The sequence below is a fragment of the Buteo buteo genome, chromosome 23 (genome assembly GCF_964188355.1).
Source record: "Buteo buteo chromosome 23, bButBut1.hap1.1, whole genome shotgun sequence".
NCBI lineage: Eukaryota > Metazoa > Chordata > Aves > Accipitriformes > Accipitridae > Buteo > Buteo buteo.
In genome coordinates this window covers 6,770,348-6,793,326 of record NC_134193.1, presented here as the reverse complement: position 1 = coordinate 6,793,326, position 22,979 = coordinate 6,770,348, and the positions used below count along the sequence as shown (strand labels likewise).

The 22,979-nt window shown below is 46.7% G+C and overlaps 1 protein-coding gene across 2 annotated transcripts in view; it reads right to left on the bottom strand.

The window, feature by feature from the left end:
• Positions 1-22,403, bottom strand: part of PKP1 (plakophilin 1) — a 47,065-nt gene extending 24,662 nt beyond the window's left edge. For both annotated transcript variants that reach the window (XR_012654107.1, XM_075055345.1), the window contains exons 1-3: positions 22,023-22,403; positions 14,766-14,866; positions 4,736-5,160 (exon numbers count right to left, since the gene is read on the bottom strand). Coding sequence is in view for 1 of the 2 variants with exons in the window: in XM_075055345.1 (XP_074911446.1) it covers positions 4,736-5,160; positions 14,766-14,866; positions 22,023-22,224 (728 nt within the window). In the remaining variant the exon portion in view is untranslated. The remainder of the gene's footprint in view (positions 1-4,735; positions 5,161-14,765; positions 14,867-22,022) is intronic.
• Between the last annotated feature and the right edge of the window lie 576 nt (positions 22,404-22,979).

The window sequence follows — 22,979 nt, the reverse complement described above, 5'->3', positions numbered from 1 at the left end:
GCTTTCACATGATCTCTAATAAGGTGTTTTAGTCTTTTTCTCCTATATACAGAGAACACCAAAGGGAAATACATCCACGTCTTAAAATGATGCCAAAGGTGCATGTGGTATTATGGAAGACAACACATACTGTAGGTGTCCATTAATGGCTCCTGATCCATATCAGCAACCCTCAAGCTGGGGAATGTCTGCAGACACCCCAGCTCACCTCTTCATCTTCACAAATGAGAACACCCTAAATCCTTCACAAGGGGTGAGATTAACCTGGCCTCTCAGTAATGTCTCCAGCTCAGACACCGGGGTTTCCCCTGAAGTCAACCAAGAGGCACTGACTTTGTTAGGGGGTAACTCACTGACCTACCTCAGATTTCAGCTCCATTGGCCGCTGACTGCATCTCTGCAAGGGCAACAGGAGCACCCAGCTGAGATGCAGGCATCTCCTAAAGAAGTGATATGTACTTAACCAGCTGACTACTGCACAGACTATTGCAGAGCCACAACCACCACGCATCATGATCTAGTCTGGCCCTGGGCTGTCAGTCCCATGTGCATGTGGTATCTGAGGCACTACATGAAATACATCTGCAAGCAGCACTAATACAGTGTCAGCCAGTGGTAGCCACAGTTTTCTTGTATCTCAAGTTCCAGCTGTGGGGGGACAAAGACTCAAAGTTTTCTAGGATGCATTAAACATTACATCCTTTATTACTGCTTCTTGTTATCGCTGCCTGATGACCAAGGAGGATGTAGAAACTTTTTTTCCTGACTGGGCTGAATTGCCACATGTTATTTAGCTGAAAGCTGGCTAGCTCAAGATGGCACACCATCACTTGGAGCATGTTGCAAGTACCAGCCATCAGAGGAAATGGTTAAAAGCAGGCAAATATGCATAGTCTTCACCAGCTGCTGAAACCACTATTGCTGCCGGTTTCCAGGATGAAAGGCTGCAGATCTGCAGGATGTCATGAGAGCCCAAAAAGGAGAAGGATTCCACGGAGAAGAGGGACTCCTGGACACCCAAAAGACTCCCTCCAGCTCTATCAGGTAGAAGGACTCACTCCAGAGAGCTGTATTGTGGCAAAATGTGAGTGCTGCTCATTGAGAACTGCTTTTTGGGCAGGAGCCACCAGAATAACCCATGAAATTCTGAGCCCAGGAGAGATATAGTGAGCTTGGAAATGTTGTTCCAGATATGACATAATGTTTACAAAGGCTTAAGCTCCTGAGTGGTTATAGAGAAGTATGTCTGGAAGGGACATCCAATGAGGCAGGATCATAACGACAGGGGTGGTGGAAGACAATATAGTTCAGGAGGAGGTTTCTCAAAGCAAGTCAGTACTGTTTCACCTCCTGATCTGAACAAACAGTGCAAACCTCAGATTTCACTACCAGAACCAATGCTATGGGGTGAGTAAAACCCTACATCACAGTTTAGTTTATCATTGAATCATAGAATGTTTTTTCCAAAAAAACATTTAGGTGTTAAACTACTCATCAGCTAACTGGAGGAAAGGTGCTTTCATCAACTAGAGTTGCTTCTGTAAGAGGAAGGACTTTTCTGACAGATAGTTATTAAAGAGACAGCTCTTCTAAGTCTTACACAGCCAAAGACAGTTCAATAAATGGAAACAATCACACAATCAAGAATAATTCCAGAAATTAAATAACTTTGTGACCAAATGCAGAAGAACTGTTCAGTACAGATAGTTTGACAGTTCTTGCATTTTGATACTCTCACTACCTGAGAACATCCAACGACCCCTTTTTCATCTTACACCATCCAAGGAGATCAGATCTGTAGCACTGGACACCTGAGAAGCACCACTCTTGGACCAATACTGACACTGTCCTCAGTCACTGAATTACAAAGCAATTTTGTATCACAGACAGACCCAGGGATCATAGGTCCCACTGTAATCACTCTCACAGCAATGGAAATCACCCCACTGGATCACCTCTGAAAGCCTGGAAACTATCTAGCCCTTCCCTTGCTCATAGAGACGGTTTGCTAACCTGCAGACAAGATAGACACCCACACAGGAGATTTACAGCATGAAAACTGAACACAAAATTATCCTTGTTATGAAGGCAAAAACTCTACCTGAAGAACTACTAGAATAGGAAGAGCAGAGCCCCAAACAGGGAACTACCAGCAGCTATTACCCAGCTAAGCCCTCTTCCTGCATGCAGAAGCTAATAATGGGATGCCTACAAGCAAACCTCTCCCTACTCAAAGATCAGGCTACTCAAATGAAGATCAAGCTCTCCAAGTGTGGAATCCTCCAACCAGAAACAGTTCTACACAGCAAAGAGAGCCCAGATATGGTCCTAACCCATCTTTGAAAGCCCCTTCCCAACAAAAGCACACTACAGACCAAGGCTAACAGTGGCCTGCCAGACATTTATAAGGGCTAAAGGCCTTCCAAATAAGTAATTTTTTCAAAGACAACAGCTCACTAGTATGTTTCCAAAACTTTAAGGACAACTGCTGCCAACCTCATCTCCTTTGAGTCAAGAGCAGAAGCGCTTGTACAAACTGCCCACCAAACTAATCTAGTTTTGCAGTCAGTTTCATGCGAAGCAGGGGAGTGTACCCCAGCCAAATCAGATTTACTCAGGGGACACAGCCCCAGCTAAGCCTACGACTTGAAGCCCGACGTTTCCACATCAGAACCAGTTCTGCCAGATTAGCTATGCCCCAAGCCAGGAGAAGTGTATAAATGGAACCACTCCCTAACCAAAGGGCATCCAGTGCTGGAAAGTATTCCTCTCACAACAGCAGTTCTCCTTCTCTTCAGAAAATGCCATTATTCTTCAAGTGACCTTTCCAAAGAAATGACCAAGTCTATAACTGTGAGTGCAGTGCAGTGCAGAGCAGGGCTTGCTTTGGAGAGAGCCTGCCTGCCCGGGACTAACTTCTCAAAAGCAGTATTTTCCCTAGGCAGAAGCTGGCTGTAGTCCCATATTTAATCATTCTGCCATCCCTCCCACTACACTTTTATGCTCTTTAGTCAGAAATTCTCTAGAACAAGTTACTTGCAGTTTATGTAACTTCTCCGTTTCCTATTCCAGAGGAATTACTAAGCTTCTGAAAGCAGCAAGCCAATGCCACTGGTGCTCCAGGTTGGCCAGGGCTAATTTTGCATGTGTTAAACATGAAATAACTAGCACATGGGAAGTTAAGTTTTCATGACAACATGCTAACAGGTGAGTGACATTTCTTGGCATAGATGCTCTGGGACATACTTCTACTCAATACAAAATGAGGGAGGCTGAGCAGAGAAATCTGGAAATCAACATTCAGATGTGAAAAAGAGCATGATTTGGCTCACACTGCTGACTGGGGGGACGACGATGACAGGTTTCTTAATATCTGCATCACAACTTGGGTCAACGGCTCAACAATCTCAGGCCTTTGGTGTGAGTTATGACAAAGGCTATGAGCCCTGTTAATTAGTCTCACACTTATGCTGCAGTGTGCAAATTCTCTTTTGGACCAGGGACCACCAGGAATGAGCTCGGGAGCTCCTAGGATTTGTGTGACAAGCTGCCACGTCTGTCTGGGAGTTGTGACTTCTGTGTTGGTGCAGGGCAGGCTGTATATGACAGTGATGCAGCAACGGTAGTGCAGTAGCCCCTGGGAATGCTTGTGGAAGATGTAGACCCTCCTTCTCCAGCCCAGTAAAACACTGCAACCTTGAACTGCAATGTTTTGGAGTTCAAAACTTGCAAACCATAGTTTTCCAAGACTATAGTTTGTGCAGACCAAATCTCTTCCAAGGCTGTGGTTGGTGCTCCAGAGCCAGAGGCAGCGTAGCCATCAGCATCAGGGCAGCTTTTAATCAACATCACTGTAATGCCATCAAAACTCCACTAGTTTTTTTTTTTAGTGACAGCTCTGCTGCATTGCACAGATATACCAACTTGGGAGTGTCTGAGCTCACTGGTGTGTTTTACATGCCCTATTGTTGTAGGCAACATTTACAGGAAGGGGCCTGATGCTGAGACATGAAGGACCATCCTCCACCCTTGCATAATTCCTAACCCCAATGGGACTGGATGCTCTGGATAGGAAGGAATTGAACAGCTTCCATTCCCTCCTCTTTTCTGGCTAGGTAAATCATTCCAATTAGGCTATTTATTTCCATTTCTGACTCAATTTTTTTCTGGAACCCAAATCAGACCTTTGGGTGAATGAAGCAAGGGCTGGGTAGAAAGACACAGGGGTAAATATGACCACTCAGCAGATTCTCAGCTCTGTTCTGAGTCAGACCGTCAGGAGTCAACTCCTTCAAAGTTAGTTGATTTTTAGGTTTGTTTTCTGCCAAATCAAAACAGTGTAACAATCGGGAAAAGCACCCAAACTGCACAGCAGGCTTTCTGCTCTTCACCTCCCCACCTCCTTCACCTCTCTCTTGCAAAGGAGCTGTCAGTTAATACCACCACAGAGACTGGGAGATCATCTTGCCCAACGTCACACAGCTACAGCAGAGATATATACACTGAGCCAGTCATATTGGTTTTCCTCCATAGCTCATGAAAAGAAATAAGCCCTTTAAGAGTGTGACTCATCTGACCCACTTTAGGCTCTACTGCAGGATGCGATTAAGCACAGTGTGCACTGGTGAGCAGATCTCCAGTGGCTATAAAACAGCTCAGGTGACTAGCTCTGATGGCAGACCTCCACAGAAGATGTCTACATTTACTCAGATTCAGCCCATTGCAGCAGACTTACTTGGAGCTGGACTGAGCCTGTCCATAAACCACATCTTGCTTGCAGCTCATCATGGGCTGGGCATAGACCACATCGGGCTTGTTGCTTGAGGGGCAGGAGAGGGCTCGTGCCGGCATTTTTTTACTTGTCCTGGTAGTTCCTTGCTGGGTGCTACAGCTGCTGTAGATGCTCTGGCGGTTCAAGGTTGCCTTGTGCTCTGCCCGGCCTCCCACCTGACTCTTCCTCAGTGTGCCCCGGGGTGGTTCGCAGTAGAGGTCGGGCTCGCTCCGGCTGCTCTTGATGTTCTGCACAAAGCAGTAGTCGCTGCCGGCCCTGGTGGGGCTGCAGACAGCCTTGCTGTAGTGCTTGCTGCCCCAGCCCTCCATCTGGCTGTAGGAGCTGTAGCGCCTGTTCTCCACATCCCGCTTCAGGGTCCCATTGTACAGCTGGTCAATGAGAAAACAGGAGACAAAAAAATTAGGAAAGGGTTGAGCTGAAGATCGACATTGCCAAGCCCACTCCTGTGTGGGTGTCACGGCTACCAAATTCCTATACCTCTTAGGCATTTTTGTGGCCCTGGATTTATGGGAGGTTAGCCCACCTGCAGCCCTTACAAAGGTACCAAAGCCTCCCTTGAAACCTGGGGACACTTAGTGATCAGGATATGGCATCCAGGAACTTGAAAGCAGAACTGAAAGCTCAAATATGATGCTGGCATTAGAGAAAATGCCTTATTTCCAATACATGGGGTCTAACCCAACCTGTAATTAGAGGAGTTCACATCACATCTCTTGCCATCACAGAGAATGATGCCCCATTCTGACCTTCCAGCGCTGCCTGCATTTATTTTTAATTTCTTTATGCTATTTTGTTGCCCTTCTACCTATAAGTTCCTTAGGAAGGGAGTAAAGAGAGTGAAAAATGAGTAAGAAGGTATTCTTGAATCTCATTGTGCCAAGAAACAAGTGGAGACAATGAAGATCTGCTTATGAGTTACAAGGTGTGTAGTATCAGCTCATAAAATGGGATGTTTTGAGAACAATGGGGGATATGCAATAGGAATTGAGATGACTAAGCCAGGAAGAAAAAAAAAAGAATAAAAGACAGTAAAAAAACCAACTGCAATTCATCAAATGAAAAAATGGCTTTAGCTGGCCTGCTGTCAGTTCAAAATGTCTTCACCATTTCACCAAAAGTCCTCCAGATTTGCCCCAAGTACACCAGGATTGAATCCAATATTCTTTTGCAATATTAAACCTTCTGGATGTCAATGCTGGCACCTGGTAGTCTGCAGAGTTGTATCCAAGTGCGAGACAAGTGACTAAAGTGTATACTCCAGAAAGGAAAATAAATAAAGCTATTTTAGTGCTGTTTGCCCCATGATACTGAGTTTTTCCACTGCTTCCCACTCAGCATGCTGGCAAGCAGATCTCCAAGACATACAGCAAACAGGCACAAAAAGAACTAAAGAATAAAACTGCCTGCCTCATCCCCCTTTGTTTTATCTTGGGAAAGCTCATCTGTGATCTCTTGTTGGGCAAGGGTTTTTTTCTCACCTAACTTGAAGCAGTGGTACTTTGGATGCCTCTTTCTGCAAAAGCCACCAAAAGATCTCTTGGGCTGGGAGAGAAAAGTCAACCTTATTATTTCCATGGAGGTTCAAGGCACAAGGTGTGAAAAGTCTGTGCCTGGTGCAATAGTTCATGTCACTGAAAAAAAATCCTAACCTAGAAACACCACGTGACAAAGAAATTGGTATCCTCTGCAGGCTCACCGTGAGTCCCGCTGCTCTGCTCCAACTTCATCCCAGCCCTGACCACACTCAGCATCATTCCCATCTCCAAGACTCTGCAGAATTGTCATTATGTTAATTAATTAAGCCAAATACTTCCATTAACAAACTGATCTTCAGGAATGCAGTGAATCCTCTCTGCTGCATCCCAGAGAGTTGCACATGTAACGGCTGAACACTTTTAAAAGGGGTTACCTAGCAGGCATGCCATCTGGATAAGAAGAAAAGCTTTAGTCCAGCTATGCCAATACCTAGATTGCTCTGTCATTTGAGCACCAGTCTGAAGTAGTTTTCATACTTTCATTCCGCAGGTTTGCATCTAAACAGGTGAATTGCTGGAAGGGGAGAAAAGGGGGGCAAATTCTCTTTGCATTTGCTCCAGAGGACACAGAAAAAACCTGTTAGTACTGCAGCATGGCAGGTAACTGGTTTGGTGCATACTGCAGGGCTCCCAGGGATTTGGAAGAAAAATTTGCATGTGATAAGGAAAGCAAGGACAAGGCACATGGGTAAGTGCAATAAGTCTTGGGGGCTTCCCTGCCAGTGGGGCAAGCCCACTGAAATTTCCAGGGTGACCATGCCTGGAAGTTCTCTCCATCCTGGTTTTGCTTTGGATGCAGCATGCACACAGCAAAGGCAAAATGACCTTTCATGAAGTCATGATCTACCCCACTGGGGATGAGTATATCCTTCTACAGGTGATATCATCCTCAATTTTTCTTCATTTTCCTGGATTCAGAAACCCTCAGGACAGTGAAGGATGGGACAGGGCAGTGGCAGGAAGGTGCAGGGTGGACTTTGCTGCTCAGTGGAGTAGGGAACCCACTCCCAGGGCTTGCTGCTGGCAGTGTCTAGCTGGAGGACAGAGCAGCAGCTTGTTAGATCTGAGCCCTGTTGTTTTTCTTTATGAGTCAGTATAAGATGGGATTATTTTGTAGGGCTGTCAGAAGCTTGGCAGAGCTGTGGAGCCCCTGGGCATTTGCTGAAACCAATTCAGCTAACCATGGAAGAGCTAACTTATTATTTATCTAAAGCTATTGTTTGCTCTCCAGTGTATGCACATGGGCTCTCTGCCAGCAGAACGGGCGAGGGAAGTTGTGATTATGTCTGTGTTTATAGATATAGAACTATCAATTCTGTATTTCCTGCTGTGTTTTATAGTGGCATATAGCATTGTCTTCTTTCTTGCCAGCCCTGAGACGGGTGAAGCAAAGCGACTGCCTGTTTGGAAAGACACCTTTCTGCAACACAGGGAGCCCGGAGCAGCAAGTCAGTGCAGGTCCTGGCAGGGTGGGGAAGCCTTTTGCAAACTCATGGGAAAATAGTTCCCGTGTGATGTGAAGCTCATTACCAAAGTCAGTGCATGACTTTTATTGCTGATTCTACCAGATGCTTGGCTGAGCCCATTTTAATCTCTTTCAAGTGGCACGGACCTAATTGGTATCTTAGAATTCCTCTTTGCAGCAGGAGCCTGATCCAAAGCCTCCAAATCGATGAGAAGTCTCCTGCCAGCTTCAGTGGATTTCAGACCTGCTTGCCAAATAGTCTCTATGAATCCTTGCACAGACATAGCTGACCTGATCGCTTCTTGATCTCAGCAAAGTGCCGTGTCTGTGCCTTAAGAGCAGCTTTCTCAGACTAAAACCTACGTCCCCATTTCAGATGTTCATCAAGCTAAGTCAGAGACCTTCACTTCTAACACTGGAGCAAACATGGCCAAGGGAATGGAGTTCCCCATGTTGTTATCTCTTTGCTGGATGCAGTGATCAGTGAGATAGGATGCACAGCAAGGTAGAAGCGAGGCACTCTGCCGTCTGGAGAAGAGATGACATCTCTGAAGGTGAAGGTGATGCTATTACATAGTCTGTGGTTTAAAGAGCCACCTGACAACAATCTCGTAACTTTTGCTGATGCCATTACGTGTGTAGAGTGAGCTCTCCCTATGCAGAACAGCATTAGTGAAAGGAAATAATCAATCTCTTGCCTTCAAACCTCATAAACCACCCAGATTTCCTAACACCCTGAATTGTATCTGCCCACTGCTTGTGGGTGTTTGCATGGGGGAGGTGGGCCAGGGCCACACTTCTTTCCTTTAGGAGTGAGGAGATATGCTGGAAAAGACAATGAAGTCCCTCAAAGCGGGGTGGAGACAGAAAACAGTGATTCCCCCTGCACTGCAAGATCTGGAAGCCATTTTAGAAGAGCACAGGCTGTCACCAAGACTTCTCCCCATGACACCTGAGAAGTTGGGGCAGCTTGGTAGGTGTCTCCTTTCAGCCAGACACCATCATGCACTAGCAGTCCCCTGCACCCCATCCTCATGCAGGAGGATGTTCATGTGCAGCCAGGCAATGCTGACATCCTGAATTTTAGCCTGAACTTCTCCCTGCTGTGAAATGAGCCTGTAGGTTTGAGGCCAAGCCTTGGGAGCCGTTCATTCATATTAAAACAAGGAGGGGAGGTACGGGGAGGAAAGGCAGCAAAGATGAACACTGATAGCATGCAGGTGCTCTTATCAGACAGTAAGGGCTTTCCTTCACCAGCACAGCAAAGACCTGCCTCAAATTAATGAGCATTTGTGGATCACCAGTTCTCAGCCTGCACTATGGGAGCATTTTAGGAACATCAGTTGGAATATCCAACAGTCACACAAGACAGGTAAATAATGATTTTTAATCTCTTATTTCAACTGGAATAAAAATGGTGCTAAAGTCAAAATGGCATTATCCCAATCATTGACCATGAGTCCTTTTCTGGCTTTTTCTTCCATAAACCCTTTTGTTTAACAGGAAAAGTCCATCTCCTCCTCCTGCTTTCCAGAGAAGCAGAAGCACAGAGCAAGGCACACCAGCTCCGGGAATCTCACTCTGATCTCAGCACTGCCTTTCCATGTCAGAGGCCCTCCCAGATAACTGGGTGTTTCTGACTTCTGCATCTAAGGACGCGATCAGTTCATTACCTGGCTCTAATTTTTCCCTTGCAATTTGTTTGTTTCTAGAGCAGCAGACAGAGAGAAGTAAAGGACTCCGTATAAACACGTCAGGAGCAGGTTTCTCCCAGGCTGGAGGGCAAAGCACAGGCAATGCAACATGACAGCGTCCCACCCTAAGTGATGGGTGGGGAAAACTCTTGATGTTACTTGCGAAATGCTTTAGCTGCTGCCTGCTACACACTCCATTGTAGGGAGAAAAATTGCAAAACCAGCAAATATATTATTTATCTATTTCTGAAATGCTATTTCCCACCTCACCTGGTTGCTGCCTTTCGGTATGCTTTTTCATCTGGTTCGTTATGCAGCTGAGATTTAGGTCTTGATGGTTCAGTTCATTCTAGCCAGGGAAGGTAATGTCCAACTTGCTACTCCAAAGCATAAAGCCTCTTGCAAAACCTCACAGGGAGACCAGGGTCTGACTGAGCAATGATGTGCAACAGCTATAAATCTTTGTTTTCTTTGATAAGATTGCCCAAACCACTCTATTTTTAGAGTTTTTTTAAACTTGAATGTGTCATCACAGCAAATGACAAATTTTGTCCTGAAATCCTTATGGAACAAAGCTCCACTGGCAATGAGAGATTTTTGTCCACAGAGGCAAAGCCAGCCAGGGATAGCAGGGAGTGTTCCCATCTCGTGGCAAATGCCTTTCATGCAGATAATGCATTTGGGAGAGAAAGCTCTGCAACTTTCTCCCACAGAGAACATTTGTTTAAGAATCTACATACAGTCTCTAGTGCAGAGGGATCACTAAAGTGCATTATTTTCCTTAGTGCCATAACGGACATAATTACCACAGAAACCAAGCTGGGTGGGCCAGTGCAGCACAGAGCCCGAGACCCCAGCAGTGGTGCCTGAGGAAAGCAGTGGTGAGCGCTAATGGCCTGGTAGCCACGGGTCCCCAGCTGTTATGTGCCAGGATCCAACTCAGTTAACTTCTTTAATCAAAGCAGCAGCAGACACGCCAAATCTTCCTTGGTCTGGGAGCAGGGCTGCTCTCAGAAACGTTACTCACTAAAAGCCCCAGGCTGAGGTCAGCTCTGGGGGGGTGATGATCTGATCACCCTGTTGGAGGCAGAGCACCCTAATGTCTGAGATGCGTCTCCTTCCCTACCCAACGCACCAGGGGCTTGTTTGCCCCTCGTTCAGGGCAGTGCTGGGGGGGAAATTGCTGCATCTTACACCCACATCATGCTCGTGTATTTCCTTCTTGTGGAAGCAGCAGCACAGGGACGTTGGGCGTGCTTCTCCGCCTTGTCTTGATAACGCATCATCTTGACAGTGGCAAAACAGACATGGGGCCTGGGAACTCCCTCGACTCTCTAGCGGGGATGGACCTGCCAACCCAGCAGACCCAGGCAAGAGCAGCATTGCTGCCGGTGGGAATTAAGCCTTAGAGGGTCTTTGCTGATGGCATGCATCCTGGCTCCACATACTGCCTTCCCTTGGTGTTCAGGATTTGGCTGTGCATCTCCAAAACTGTGCCTGCAGTTGGGGTGAGCAGCACACTCCCTGCAACCCACGGGCCACTGGACTGTGACAGTGGCTTTGAGCCCAGTGCTGAACAGATCCCATTTTTGGGGTGGTATTGAGGTGTCAGACTCAAGGGTGCAGCTCATGCTGAGACTTCTCCTGCCATGACTGCACTGCTCTAGGTGTCTGGTTTAGCTTACTTAAACCTCCCTCAGGTTTGTCTGTGTAAATTGTGGTCACCACTGTACCTTCTGTGGGACCTCAGGCACTATTCAGGCCTTACATCAGGACAGGGCATAGCCAGCTCCGGCAGTCAGATGGCTTTGGGAACTGGTGGCCACTCATAACTTACATACTGTCAGTAGGGTGACAAATGTCTCTAAGGGTCTTCTGGGCTCAACAGCACTTGGATTGAAAGATCACCTAACACAGAGAAGTTTGCAGTCATTAATGTACCCATCACTGCATCCCACCGTGGCCACTGTGCAAATGGGACTGGGGACTTCATCCCTGAAGGCTGAGCCAACCCCTGACACATGAGCCAAGGAAACGCTGCAGCCAAGTGCAAACCTGCTGCCCTCAGAGTGCCTGTTTCTGGAGTGGTCCCACTGATTTCAGTGTAACCTACGCAGATAATGAGTAGGTACTCACTGCAACGCTAGTTACCATGATGCTACAAACAAGGCACTCCACAAGAGGAATAAACAGAAAATAGTTTTTAATAATGGGTAAATCAAAGGTTTTAGTTAGAAGTGTTGACTGAGCCAAAGAGAGCTCTTCCTTCAGATCTATCATTTCTTTTGCTCTAATATTTGAACATCAGTATCATAAGGTTGGGAAGAAAACTCAGAACCAAAAAGCTTGAGATTTCCAAGAAGACACAAAACAAGACAGAAGGAAGAAGTCAGGAATAATAGTTTTTAAGAGCTGTGGGTGAGACAGGATACCTCCTGTCGTTTAGAGTCACCAGCTAAGGCAATCTAAAAGCAGTGCCTAAGTTGCAGGTGCTGTGGAGAAGCAACATGGACATGGATTGCCTGTTACACCTTTTTAACTCCAGAAGTATTAAGACTTAAGTCATTTTCCTGAACACTATACTTGGTCATTTCCCTGAAATACCTGAATTTGCCTGTGCATCTCAAGGGACTTTGTGACTTCTCAGAAACATTCACAGCACCAGCTCCAGCTGGAAAGAAGTCCAGCAATTTTTGTCTTCAAAAATAGGTTTGCTTTATATTTGTTTTCATGTCTTACAGCCCAGGAATTAAGAAACGTTTTTTTAGAATGTCTAGAACCTGCACAAACTTCAAACAGGTCCGTAGACAAAAGTTAAAGCTAACCCAAGCTGGAGGCTGGTTGTGTGTAAACCTTTCTTTTCTGGAAGAAGCAAAATGTAGAAGGTTCCTTGGTGTGGTTGGGGAATATGATGTCTGTTAAGCTTGTTAAGCAGATTTAGGCTTGAGGTTATACGTTCCAATGTGCCAATGGCACTTGGGACTCATCGCCCCTAACTGCAGTCACCTACCTGTTAGGTGACTGCTCCGATCCAGCTACCAGTGGAAGGAGATAGGCATCCAGAGGGGCTGATTCATCCTGACCTGACAGATCTCCAAGATAGAGGAGATGAATCACCTCCTCATACCTCTCTCTTTGTTGGCTATGGGAGGAGTCTAGATGACTTGTTAAGACTAAATGGCTGATTTTCAGTTGATAGACAGTTAGGTTAGACAAATTTTACTGTGAATCCTTCACAAGTCCCAGTCCCTTTTACAAACATAGCCCAGGTCCTGAAGACCTTTACCAAAAATTTCTAGAATGAAAGGCTTGTAAGACACTTAGGTTTGGAGAAAGACCTTCCCTCATCAGTTAATGCAAAAGAGCCCTTCAGAGAAAAGCCATTAGCTGCATAAGTCCATGGTGAACCAGAAGTGACTGAACTGTTGTGTCCACAGTACTCTGTGGTATCTAATGGAGGCCCTGGTCTTCGTAATCATCTTGCAAGCTGTTCACCAGAAGACCACCATTGCTAGACTGAAATCCCCAGCAGCCAGTGTCATTGCTAACTACCCAGTATTTGTCCAGCTGTTGTAATGATTGGAAGGAAGATCAGGAATGAACAAAATGAAACAATAATCCTCACACCATCAACACTAGCTGCAGTACCACCTTGCCAACATGAGCATGAGCTGGAGGGGCAACTGCAGAGCTGGGGCTTAGCTTCCTCTCTCTTTAACACAAAAACCAGTTAGAAACTACTGGAATGGCTGGAACAGAGCAGTTTTGCTTAGACAAAACATGACAAACTCCATTCAGGAATCATGACAGACAAACAACAATATATCATCGGAACAAAACTTCACAATCATTTCACTTATGAAGCTCAGAGATTCCATCTCTGGCTCAGGAGGTCCCTCAGTTGCAGATTTCTGGTGGCCACAAAACCACTCTGGGATGCATCACTGACTGCTTACTATGCTTAGACCCTTCTGCAGGGGCCCATCACTGCCTTAATGATGGAAATAGGACACTTAGCTGGATGGACCTCTGCTCTGATCCATCATAGTCACCCTTTTGGTCTTAGATCAGGCAGAAACACCACTGGCTGGGATTTAACCAGCTCAGCAAAGGACATTGAAACAAGTCAACAGACAGTCTGTAAATAAAAATTTCAAAGACATGCCAGTGCTCCCAGTCCTTCCTACTGAACATGCAGTAGGCAGCAAATCCCATGATGCAAACCTAGCAAGTGACACCTCTGCCTTGAAGCAAGCGTGCTACACCAAGGCCCTTAAGAAAGTCAACAGATAAATCTTTCTGAAGCTGAGGAATGCTGATGCTACGAACAGGCAGAGGATCTGGCAACTACCAGGAAAATCTTCAACTTTCTGTCTGTGTGCTTGAAGCCAACATAAGCACCTTTCCTGGTTCAACCCTTTGATGGTTGACAGGGAGCTGTTTTACAGTCCCAGAGTTGTTTAAATGAGCCCTTTCTTTTCCCCATATTCAAATCCCAGATCTGTGAATTACTCCTTTCTACTTTATAGCTCATGAAAACCAAGGAAGAACAGAATACAGGTCTGAGGTGGAGAGGCAACATGAGCACAAGTTGTCCCAGTAGACAATGCAGCGTACCAAGAGTCTGTCACCAAGGACAAGACCTCTGTGGGATGTATAAACTCAGCTTGCATAAAGACAAGTACTATCATCTCACCTGTGCTTTTTCTGGCAATCTGTAATATTTTCTCTAATAATCACTATGGGAGAAGTGGACCACCTCTTTTCCAAACTCAGAGAATCTCTGAAAAGGGTCTGCACTAGTGCTGAGATTGGGAATAGCAACACAGTTATAATACAAATCCCCTGATTATCACCACTCAACCACATTAATGTTGTTCACAAAGAAGTTTTGTACATGGAAACAAAAACGGAAACTGTTGCAGGTTAGCAATGGAGGTGCTCCAGACTTGAACTGAGTTGTAAGAGTCTGGACCCATGACTGATCCTGCAGACAGCTTCAAATCTCTTGTGCCATGTGGATATTAATCCACCAAACCAAACTAAATCTTGTCCACACTAAAATCTCCAACCACATACAACATAGATATAGGGTCCTCAATCGTCCTTTTCCATTGCATTGAATTACTTTCTAAGATAGCCATAGCCATGCATAATCTCTCTTGGGCAAGCTTCTGAAGTGCTATGACCTTGCTACATGACTGCTCCTGCTAGAGGGTGCTTTCTGCACAGGTTACCTCAAGAGTATGCCACAGTTCCCAGATAAAAGAGTATCTTACCGGATATCCCCAGCTGCTGTTTCCCGTTTGGGTTTTGGCATAATAGCTGCCCCGGGATGTTCCGTAGCCATAACCATCAGCTAAACCATCATACATGGACCCTGTAAATGGAAAAAGCATGGTCAGCAGGAGAAAGTGGTCCCAGCAGGCACCCTTTCAGAGCATAGCGCTCTTTTTTTCAGTGAGTTTAGTTACCAAAGAATAACAGTTAGAAACATTAACAGGAACATAGGAAAGACAAGCAGTAAGTTGAGCCCTTCCCATTGCAGGCAACTCATAGAAGATGTTCATTGCAGAAGAGCTCTTGGATACTCCAGCCCTCAGACCACAAGCAACAGCCTAAGGTTTTCAGCACAAAAGACCAAGTGCCATAAAATCTGCAGGGGACAAGAGCAGGCAGGGTCAGACACCGGGCCAATGTCTTAGGTATTTGCTATATGAGGGGAACTGGATGATATTTTGTGCTACACATCCTGGAAGGTCTGAACCTGGAACATAATTCCTTTATTCTGACTTGGAGGTAAACAAAATTTGCCTCTTCTCTGACAGCAAAACCCACCCCCGACCCTTTTGTCAGTCTGGCATTCCTGATCTGAATTCTAACAATCACATCAACACAAGCAGCCTGAGGAAGGCTTGCTAAATTCAATAAATAGTAAATAACAAACATGACGGATAAATGATGGTCAAGTCTATTTAACACCCAGGGATCTGAAATAGTCAAACACTAAAAAAACCTAATTGCACTGCCTTAAATTTTGATTTCCAGTCTCTAAAAGATCACTCTGTGTATTTGTACTTTCTTTTGCTGAAAATGTATTAAGGTCCATCATTATTTTGAGGACTCTGGGGAGATATGTGAGACTAGGTCTCAGATATATTTTGTAAAGATGCAAATATCTTGGACCGGGAGGAACCCATCAGCCATTTCTACTGTTTCTCAGGGCTTTATTCAGAGTGTTTGTATTTACCTATACCAGCCCTATTAAAAGCTCTTCCAGCTGTCCCTCACCAGTAGCCCTTGGCAGTGCAATCTTTGGATCCCTCCTAAAAGTAGTTTACTCAATGCTACATTCATCACTACAAGAAAAAACAAAACAAGTAATTCTCTTTCCATGCTGGAATTCCCTTCAGACAGTCCAAAAAAGTTTAAGGTCATTTAAGTTTCATTTTAAAAAGTGCTCAATAATTGTGGCATCCCAAGTCCCGTTATGAGGAAGTGCAAACTCTACACTCCAATTAACTTACAGGGGAAGCTCTGAATGTCTAACGAACTACAAAATCAGGACTTACCTGTCTTAAGTTATGCACCTAAACTGGTGGGTAATGTCAGAAATATCCTAATCTCTCTGATTGTTTGATAAGACTCATCTCTTAGATAAACTGGATAAGCTCAACCACAAAGGCCCTGAAGCCACTTAGCTCTTCTACAGCCACTGATCCTTGGAATAAATCTAGTTTATTGCCTTGCCTGAGGCATCCAGAACCTGTTATGGTGATTTGGTTTGTGGCTAAAAATTCTTGCATTTTCTCAGGAAGATGATTCCCATAGATGTGGTATAAATAATAAGATTTGCTTTCTATTGTCAACAAGAGAGGAGCAAGACTGCACGGATGGCAGCATCTGAAGAACATCACTGAATGCAGAATAAGCAACAGCAAAATAGTTTCACAGACATGCACTTCTGCAGAAAACCACAGGATCTCATTTTCCAGTCTAGAGCCTTGGTGGCCATCGTTCCCTATTAATATGTCTCCAGCCCTGTTTGCGTCGTATATATTAAGTTGCACAGAACTTTCTGATAAGGCAAGGAAATGGCCATCAACATGCTACAGGAGATACAATTCAGCTGTGCTCTTCACTCTGTGCTTCCCTCTCCACCCTGGCTTTTCCCTGAAACTCCAGATCAGGACATTAGTGTGGGGCTTCAGCAGAAGCAAGGCAGGGCTTGAAATGGTAAGTTTGGGCCAGATTATTCACCAAGAGACAGAGTTAGCTAATAACAACAGCTCTGAGCACAAAGATAAAACAGTCCCATGGTAACAGTTTCCTGGGAATTCCTTCTTATAATCAACCTCTTGTTCTGTGCAAACATCATGTAACTGCAGGCAGGAGCACCTGGGAGCATTTTCCTGATACCAAGTGAGTAGTTGGAAGAAAGGATTTCTGGACATGACTCATAGGTTAATCTGACCAGTCCTCCCTGGGACCATGCTTTTCCTTTCAGGATCCATTCTTGCCATGCACTGCACTAAAGACTTTGGGGTTGAGCAAGGAGACACCAAAAATAAGCCAGTTTAGGCACATCTCTAATTTTCTTGTATAAATTCACCGCTACATGGCCAAATTCAAAAGACCAGGCAGTTTATGCAACTTTATGTTCTTCAGTCATTGAAGAGTTGCCTTCACCTCCAAGAACTTGTATATAAGAGCTTATAAATATATAATTATATATTACCTCAAATGTTCGAGGCATTTTGAAGCTGCCTTGCTGGTTGGAGAAGGTGCTTCTCCTGCCACCACACAACTGTGATTTATTGCTTGGAGAGCTCAGTCTGAAGGCCAGGAAAAACCTGGGGATTTTCTGATGGAGGTGGCTAAAGCAAGCATCAACTTTGTTTAGTCCTGTGAGTTTAGACACTTCTCTGCCTGGTTCATCTTGAGAGCCAGCTTGGAGGTGTATCACCAGCCTGAGGAAGAGGAAGGATATTCCTCTTTTCATCCACCTCAAGGGTAAAGACCATACAAGCTGGTCACAGATCCTGACAATCTGGGATAAAAACAGACTACCTCCTGAAAAAAACATTTTGGCAGGGGGTGGAAATGCTCTTTGGGGAAGATGCCTCCCTGGTGCTTTTTTATAGCTATGTCCATAAGCCTGTGTCCCATTTGTTGTCATTCAAGCAGCTGTTTAGGTCTCTGAAGTGCCCACTTGCACTTGGACAAACAAAGAGCTACTGTATTAGTAGTAGATAACAGATGGGATAGAGACAGAAAAGACATGGATGAGAATCACTGAGATGAAGCACAGCCTCCCAGCAACGGTGGCTGTGGGCAGAAAATACCCCTGAGGGCTCTCAGGTGCTGACTGGGCTGTCATAGGGACCCCTCTCTCCCACCCCCAAATTGTCATTCCCCCAAGGCATTTCCTTCAAAACCTGGTCAATCTAAAATCTCATTTAACTTCAGTGGACGGTTCACGAGGGTAAAAACTAACTACAACAGGTAAGAACGGCAAGATCTTGCACTTAATCACCAGGAGACCCACTAAGTGCTCACCTTGCATCCTCCACTCTATATCAGCTGTTATCAATCATCACAGAGCAAACTAAGATTTCCATCTAACCCAATACACCTGTGCTTAATGAGTTATTTATGTTGTTCAAAGGCAACTTTACACCCCTTGAAGCTAAGAGACTGATGGCAAGGAGAAGAATTGTGTTAAAAGTGCCATATTTCAAGCATGACAGTGAAAGACTTCAGCCAGACAAATAAAGCTAACAGGGACCATTGTGGAAATGGATGTGTGTTAATAAATATTAATCTGTGGAAGGGAAAGGCAAGACAAGAACCAGTCACTGGTAATGCAGGCTAGACAAGTTACATAATAAACTATGCATGGCTTTAAAACAAGAAGGATGATTAAACATAGGAAAAACGTAGTAAGAGAAGAGGGCCTGTGGGAGGCACAAAGCAAAGCATGGATGCCTCCTAGGAGAGAGGTGTTAGTGAAATCCCAGAAGTTGAGATTCTTGCAGGAATGACCAAACTTCATTTCTGCCTTCTGGCCTATGAGCTGAAGAGTTTTGGCATTTTTTTCTATACCAGTAATCTAAGGTTTGTGGAAGAGTGGATGGCTTTCACTGAATCATCTCATGCTGGGGGAAGGTTACAGAAGTCTTCAAAAGACTTACTATCTCCAAAATCTCCTCTTTCCTTCACATCAGAGTAATGAACCCCATTAGAGCTAGGTGGGATTTCTCCCTTCTCAGCCACAGCCAGCATAGCAAACCTCTAAATCACAGACAGTTGAATACGACACTCCTCAATTGGGTTTCCTCAGATCTTTGCTTCCTGCTGTAGCCTGCCAGCCAGTGACGACTGTCTGGCAAACCTTTTCTTTAGCCAGAGGACTTTGCAGACTAGCACTGTTGGCTATGAGGAGCTGGTTCAGTTTGGCCTTTTCTCCTGCTATGCCACTGAAATTCATTTTCCCTGGAAATATGCATTACTCGCAAATTCAGAGGGAGCCATCCAGTTAGCTAGTCCCATGGTGAGAAGGGCAGATATGCCCTAGGGCAGACCCCACAGACCCAAAACTCTGCAGCCGTCCTTGGAAATAGCCATAGCTGCTGTGCTGAGAAAACACCCCACTGTGGGTGCAGGATTATGCTGCTAGCAACTGGTTTCCGCTCACTGCCCTATGCTAATGCACAGCAGTGTGAGCCCAGATGGATCATCTTGCCCTGCTGTGGCTTGTGCACATATTGGGTGACATCAGATCTTCAGAGAGTGGCCACAATGCCTTGATCTGCTGGACACAAAATAACCAACTAATTTTATGTATCCATCAATTAGCAGGACATTGAGGGAACATCTGTCGACCCTCTAAAGAAACTCCAGTTATGGGATACAACAACGCCCATCCCTGCTACATGCAAGAGGGGTCCATGTTGATGCTCTCCATCCTACATACACAGGCGCATGTGTTGCTGAAGCTGGGGGAAACTCTGCACCACGCTTCAGCTCCTGCTCAAACCACAGATGAAAATGCAACAACAGATGGCTGGACCCGGACCAACACCTAACCAGAAGCATGCAGGAAACTGTCTGGGTGCAGAAGGAACAAAGCACTCGAAAATTTATCAAGGGGCTTTGTGAATTCCCCAGCTTGTGCTGCCTTTGAGAAGCATCTCTGAGAAATCATGGGGGGATGCAGGTAGCTGCTGTTGGAGGAGCATTTGAACAGGCAGACATCCACCCCTCACAGACCCATGCAGTCTGTTTGTAGGAAACATTAATGCTTCTCATTAGGTCTGCTTAGCTAACCTTTGGACCTACATCAGTGAAAATCAATATTTGAAATTTTTGCCTGACCCTCTCAGGCTTCAGCCCAGGAGAAAACCCCAAGAACAAATGGCAACTTCTTGCCCTTCTGGGGTTCTGTCCAGAAACGCAGAGAGAGCAGCTGCCAGGGTGAATCAGCCATCAGGACCTTCATGCTGGCCAACCTCCCCGCAGTGGGAATGGGACGGCCTCAGCCCTGTGTTTGGAGGCAGCTCCTGGGAGCTGGACGTGACTCAGCTTCCCTGGGACACAGAAACCAGAGCTGCACATTACCACGCAATTCCCATTCCTAGACATTTCCAAAAGTGTCTGGAGGAGGGGTTTAGCTTCAGCCTGTCAAGCAGAGACGGGCAGCTTGGGAATTTGGTTTTTTTTTTCCTTTCCCAGAGGTTTCACCTGGGCTTCTCTCGAAGTGGAATAATCCCTCTCTGCCTCCCTTTTTTTCCTGCCTATGGGAAGCAATGGGAGATATCTCTCTGCCTGCTTCCCCTTGAAATACCCATCCATTGGAAAGGGAGGCTGGCAGTGCCCCAGTCCCCATCCAGAGCCTCTTGTCTCATCCTGGTTTGTATTTTATTTTGTCAGGTCTGGCACCTTAAGCAATAAACCCTCCTGAGGTAGGAGGAGATTTGCATCTTCCATTTTGGTGGCAGAAGAAAGCTCTCCTTGCCCCATCCCCCGCCCACCCCTTGGAGTCTATGTCCACAAACACACAAAAAAAGAGAAAGCAGAGATTTGTTCCTGGCAGTGCCCATCACGGGTCACTGTACACATGGCATCCACCGTGAAGCTGCTCTATTCCCTCCATCGCAGCAACTGCAACACATACAGCCAGGATGGCACCTACAGGAGCACCACCTCCACTTTCCACCCATCAGCATAATGCCACCTGGATTCTCTTGGTAAACCAGCCCAAAACGTGTGTCTGGACCATGACACCTCACCAGTGCTGGATTCAGCCTCATGATCCAACTTGGAAAAGCTGCCGGGCAAGCCATAGTCCCTGAAAGAGGTGGCAGAGACCGGCCCAGCTTATCAGCTTTCCAGCAAACACCCCTCTACATGCTGCTTACTCTGGACGTGGCTGAACAGTTCAGTCCCAGCCCTGGCACCCCCTTCTCCCCAAAAGCCTCGGGCTTTCCTCTTCCCGGTGAACTCAGCCAGGCCAGTGAGCTCACTGCAGCTGCTGGTAAAAACACCTCTGAGAGCCAGGAGGTTTTGCACTGTGGCTGTCGCAGCCCTCTGGGTTTGCAGCTCCCAGCTGGGGAAAGCTGGGGTTTACCTCCAAATCAGCCTTCTCCAGATGCAAGGACGGTGAAGAAAACCATATGCCAAGCCTTGACCCAAAGAGGAAGATATTCCAGTAGGAAACCTGGCTCCAGGACTCAGCTGATTGCTTGCCTTCTGTAGCACAGACTCAGTGCATGGAGGTGGAGCAGCTGCCTGGACCCCTACACCCCTTTCTACCCATCTGCAAAATGGAGGGGGCTGCAAAGCATCCCCACTGAACCAATGCAAGCCACTGTGGTGAGAAAAGGACATCTCTCCTCCTAACTCATCTCCTTCCTACCACTCACAATGGGGTGTCCTGGAGGCTCCCACACTTCTCAGTCTGCAAATGGGAGACGTGTTGGGAGCTTTAGAGGTGAATCCCGAGCTCAGGTTTGTGTCCTGTGTAGGCAGAGCTGCCTGCTCGCCACCTTCCACAATGCTCAGGACACAGCCGAGCCTCGGCTTGTGGCCAGCTCCCGGCCCCATGGCATGGTGGAAGAGCAATGCTATTAGCTTTGGCCATCCACAGGAGGGCATGGGTCTGGAGGATTCCAACCATAGGGGCACTCGCAGAGGAAGGATTTGCAAAGGTTAGGCAGCTACCCCAGCTTTAGAGCCAGGGAACAAATGGTTAATAGCACCACAATGAAATGTCCAAGTGCCTCAGGGATGTGGAGCAGTACGGCACTCCCAGGAGATCAGCTCCACCAGGGAGGGGGTCGATGCATCCAGCTCCACGTCTTGTCCTAACTCTTCCATCCAGTGCAAGAGACCTCAGCATCCCCTGCCCAGGGTAACCCGTGAAAGATGTGAACTGGTCTGTCCCCCACAAACAAAACCCCACAAAAGCACCCCATAGCATCTGCTCTGTCCCCAGCGGGGACCCCCTTGCTGTCCAGAGCATGGTGGGATTTTACCTCGGTTGGAGTGGCCCACGCTCGACGACACAGACGACTTTTGCTTCTGCCGCTTCACCGTCATCATCACTTGCTCTTGGACCCGCTGTTTTCCTGTGCCCTTAGTTTTCAGCTTGTGGTCCGAGGGCAGAGCCAGAGTGGAGCTGGCCTGGTCTTGGAAACACTCATGAGCCAACGCTGTTTTCAGTGGAAAGAGAAGCATGGCTGCAAGCAGACCGTGGGGCTGCGGGGGAGAGGGGGCTGCACTTCACCTGACTGCGCACAACACAAGGCGACAGCAAACGCGTCTTGTGCTGGGGTTAATCTCCCGAACCCCTCCTTGCCATACGTCCCCCAGCCGAGGGTGTCTCAGGGCTCCTGCTCCTGGCTCAGCTCCCCAGCGTGTGAGCAGGCACACCCTCTGCCAGACTGGATATACAGCCCTGCCTGCACACACCCACGCGCTCCCCGCCGCGGCTCGCTCGCAGCCCCCGCGCCGCCGCTGCAGGGCACGTGGCTCCCTGCTGCCCTCGCCCCAAACCTGCCTCCCCCAGCCTGTGGAGAAACGGGTGGGTCGAGGGGGTGTGTGGGTACTAAGGGGGAGCGGGCAAAGCTTGAGGCGTGAAGGTTGGGGATGGACATCACTGTCCCCTTCACTGTGAAGGGCTCATGGTTGAGGCTTTGTGGTCTGGGTAGGAAACGGTGCTCTTCAGCAGCTGGAGGCTGGAGGATCTCACACCACAGCCTGCTCATCTTGTATTTTATTATTCCCCTTAGTCTAAACTGGATCAAAATTGTGTCTCAGTTCCAAGAGCCTGGGGACACCCCTGCTAGTATTGCATACACCATGGGTCAGAGGAGCAACACTGCCCGCAGTGCCCATTCCTACCTGGGTGTCCAGCCTCCATCCTGCTGAGATGCTCCTGGGTCAATGTGTCCAGATCCCCATTTGCAAAAACTTCCTCTGCCTGCACAAGT